Source organism: Nicotiana sylvestris, chromosome 11 (genome assembly GCF_000393655.2).
Source record: "Nicotiana sylvestris chromosome 11, ASM39365v2, whole genome shotgun sequence".
NCBI classification, from domain to species: domain Eukaryota; kingdom Viridiplantae; phylum Streptophyta; class Magnoliopsida; order Solanales; family Solanaceae; genus Nicotiana; species Nicotiana sylvestris.
The window spans coordinates 98,882,593-98,886,130 of NC_091067.1; the positions used below are offsets into that span (position 1 = coordinate 98,882,593).

At 34.6% G+C, this 3,538-nt stretch overlaps 1 protein-coding gene across 1 annotated transcript; it reads left to right on the top strand.

The window, feature by feature from the left end:
• The first annotated feature begins 650 nt into the window (after window positions 1-650).
• On the top strand, window positions 651-3,007 carry LOC138881386 (uncharacterized). The gene is made up of 6 exons (XM_070161608.1): window positions 651-996; window positions 1,169-1,373; window positions 1,522-2,070; window positions 2,157-2,170; window positions 2,246-2,856; window positions 2,996-3,007. The coding sequence occupies exons 1-6, from the start codon at window positions 651-653 to the stop codon at window positions 3,005-3,007; spliced, it is 1,737 nt and encodes a 578-aa protein (XP_070017709.1).
• Window positions 3,008-3,538: the final 531 nt, after the last annotated feature.

Below are 3,538 nucleotides of genomic sequence, written 5' to 3' on the forward strand. Positions count from 1 at the left end.
GAGGGTTTGGTAAGAAAAGCAAAGGAAGAAAGAGCAAAAATATATTTTCATATTAATTTTAATAGAGTAGTGGCTATTTTTGCTCAACATTAGAATTGCTGGATAAAAAATAAATACCACCTTAAATAGTGGCTACCCCATGCCATTTCTACGCATAAACAACTTGTAACGAAAACGTTTATAGCTAATTCGAGCTATTTATCAGCGGGATTTTTACCTATCTATACCATATATCAAATCTTATTATCAAAAATGTTCATAATTTGTTATTTACCCGTGTAGTCCACACTTTTACTACAAATTATATACCAATCCAAAAATAGGTAGATTTTGCCATAAAAAACCCCTAAAATGAAGGCACCAGATCTGATGTGATTCTGTCAACGATTTTATTCGAATTTTGAAACTGAAGGAGATCTCATTGCTGCGTAATTCTCTCCTTCCTCAACAGAAAGAGATCTCTCTTCTCTCACTCAACTACAATTCTCAAAAAACGCAAGCTACTGAAGCTCAGTAATCAAATTGTTTTTACTAATTCTACAACGCAATACAAATTGTAGAATGCAAAATTGCTCTTCGTCGATATCAATACTCAAATTGTCGAAACTATATCTGTTCTTCATCTTTTTTCCTATCAACTACACGAAATCATGTCAAAAATCCCAATAATGCTGAAATCGAATGGTAATTGGGATAACTATGGCAGATTTAGAGATTTTGAAGTTGATGCCATTGTGGTAGATGATAATGCAAGCTACGGAATTCTCAGTTCTACAATTGCAGAACAATTATCGATTGATATATCGGATAAAATTATAGAAATCAAATACATTGTGAACGAGAATTGTCCTCCAATGGAGATTAGGAATGATATGGGGGTTCGTGTGTACATGGAAACCAAAAAGGAGAATAAAAACTTAGGTTCGTATCCTTTATGTATAAGCGTAAGAGATTTCAATATGGAATTGGCAATCAACAATGAAAGCACCAGTGCAGGTATGTTTGATTCGACATTGCAGAGAGTTATGGTGTTACTATGTTATCTACAATATTACTACAATTACCTACAATTAAACTACAAAGCTCACATAGTACTGAAAAGGATAAAGCAATGTTGCTTTCAAAATTATCTACATAGAAACTACATTTATGAATTTATTGTTTGCAGGTTCGTCTGGATCCCTAAACTTACTTGAATTTCCATCCTCACCAGCTATAGAGGAATATCAAAGTGAAATAATAACTGAATCTACGCAAACATATATTGAAGAAGGACAAGTTTATCAGGACAAGCAAACAGTAGCTGCTGCAATGAAGAATTATTCAGTGATGCACAAGTTCCAGTTCAGAGTAAAAAGATCTAGTCATAGAAGGTATGTAGTTATTTGTGGATAATATATCAGCAAAATCAGTGTATGATTGAAGATAGGTGGGTTTTATAAATTGTAGTTAAATTGTAGTCAGTTTGTAGTTAATTGTAGTTTTTCATAAATTTGTGTAAATATTGTATTTCTTTTGTAGCTACTGGCTTATATGTGTTGCTGAAAGCTGTAAATGGCATTTCAAGGCAACGTCAATTAATGATTCGGCAATGTTCAAGATAAGAAGTTTCAGCCGTCAACACACATGCTGCCTAATGGACGAAATATTCATACAGCGCAAACATACTGCAACAGTATTTGGTAGCATGGTCATTCCAAAGTATTGTGATCCTAAGACTATTTACACACCAAAGGACATACAAACTGACATGTTATCCGAACATGGACTGAACCTAAGCTACATGCAAGCATGGAGAGCAAAGGAAAAAGCTTTACAGTTTTTGAGAGGGAATCTGTGTGACTCCTACAACAAATTACCCAAATATTTTTATATTCTTGAGAAGAATTATCCTTGTTCTGTTGTTAAATTGAAGAAGGCAGCAGATGATTGCTTCTTATACGCATTTGTTGCTCTTTGTACATCAATAAATGGTTGGCAACATTGTAGGCCGGTAATAGTGGTTGATGGGACATTCTTAAAGTCAGCCTACAGGGGGATTATGCTGACAGAAAGCACCATGTGCAGCAGGTAAATAATGGAATAATTTTGTACTTATTTTGTAGACAGTCTTTAAAATGCAGTTAAATTGTAGTTATGTTGTAGTTATTTTGTAGTTATATAAAAGAATGTAGTTAACATGTCTATATTTCTCAATATATATTGTAGTTGTTATTTAATCATATTTTATGTCTTAAAAATGTAGGTACTATTTTTCCCTTGGCATATGCTGTGGTTGATTCTGAAAACGACGCGTCTTGGAAGTGGTTCTTTGAGCAATTCAAGGAGGCATATGGTGAAAGACCTTCAATGTGTGTTGTTTCAGATAGGCATGAGAGTATACTGAAGGCAACATCAGTTGTCTATCCGGGCATGGCACACTACTCTTGCATGTGGCATATATGGACAAATATAAGGTCAAAATTCAAGAAGGGACATCTACAATTACATGAATTGTACTTTGCTACAGCACGGTCATACACTCTGGATGAATTTAATGAAAGGATGTTGAAGATTGAAGAGGTAGACCTGCGTGTAAAGTCTTACCTATATGATATTGGCTATCATAGATGGTCAAGAGTACATGCAACGGTGAATAGAACTTTTACTATGACGTCAAACATTGCCGAGTCGTTGAATGTTGTAACAAAAGATGCAAGAGAGCTGCCAATATTTGATATATTTGAGTATATGAGGACTCTTCTTGAACGTTGGACAAAAGAAAAGTTATCGAAGGCAAAGGGTACTTTCACATACCTTGGTCACAAATACAACAAAGAATTGGAAGACAACAGTACATTATCTCAGAAACTAAGGGTAAGATATTTTTTTTTGGTGCAGGTAGAATCAAAAAAGTACTAGCTGCAGTGTTTCCAGATTGTAGTTAAACTGTAGTCAAATTGTCGGTAATAATAGTTTGTAGATGAGCTGTAATATATTTGTTGCTGATTTGTAGGTAAATTGTTGATAATCCATTTTAATGATTGATGTATTATTATTTCTGTTTGGTCTTCAATTGTAGGTGAGGGCTTCAACAGATCATATACATACTGTGTTAGATGGTGTGAAGCGGTATATTGTGTATATAAAAAATAAGAAATATAGCTGTCACACCTCCTTTTTGCGCGCCCGCCCCCAAAGGATAGAATGCGCGAGGGAGTTTTTCCAATTTAAGTGACAATATTCGAAATGAGATTATTTATTTAATTCAGAGTCGCCACTTGGGAAAGGTTTGGCTTTTGGTGTCCCAAGTCACCGGTTTATCTTGAATCCCAAATCGAGGAAATTTTCGACTTTTCCAAATGAAGTCTGCGAACCAGAAATTCTAAGTAAGGAATTCTGTTGACCCGAGGGAAGGTGTTAGGCACCCTCGAATCCCGTGGTTCTAGCACGGTCGCTTAAATTGTTATAATGGCTAAATATCTGATTTAAATATATGTTATGACTTACGTGCTTTTATTAAGTTTAAACCGCTTTTATTATTATCATTTATTTTTAT

Bases quoted from the DNA above. Each gene is read 5' to 3' on its own strand.
- LOC138881386 (XM_070161608.1), top strand. From the start codon at position 651: ATGTCAAAAATCCCAATAATGCTGAAATCGAATGGTAATTGGGATAAC. The intron at 997-1,168 runs GTATGTTTGATT...TATTGTTTGCAG, and splicing joins CAATGAAAGCACCAGTGCAG to GTTCGTCTGGATCCCTAAAC. The intron at 1,374-1,521 runs GTATGTAGTTAT...TTTCTTTTGTAG, and splicing joins AAAAGATCTAGTCATAGAAG to CTACTGGCTTATATGTGTTG.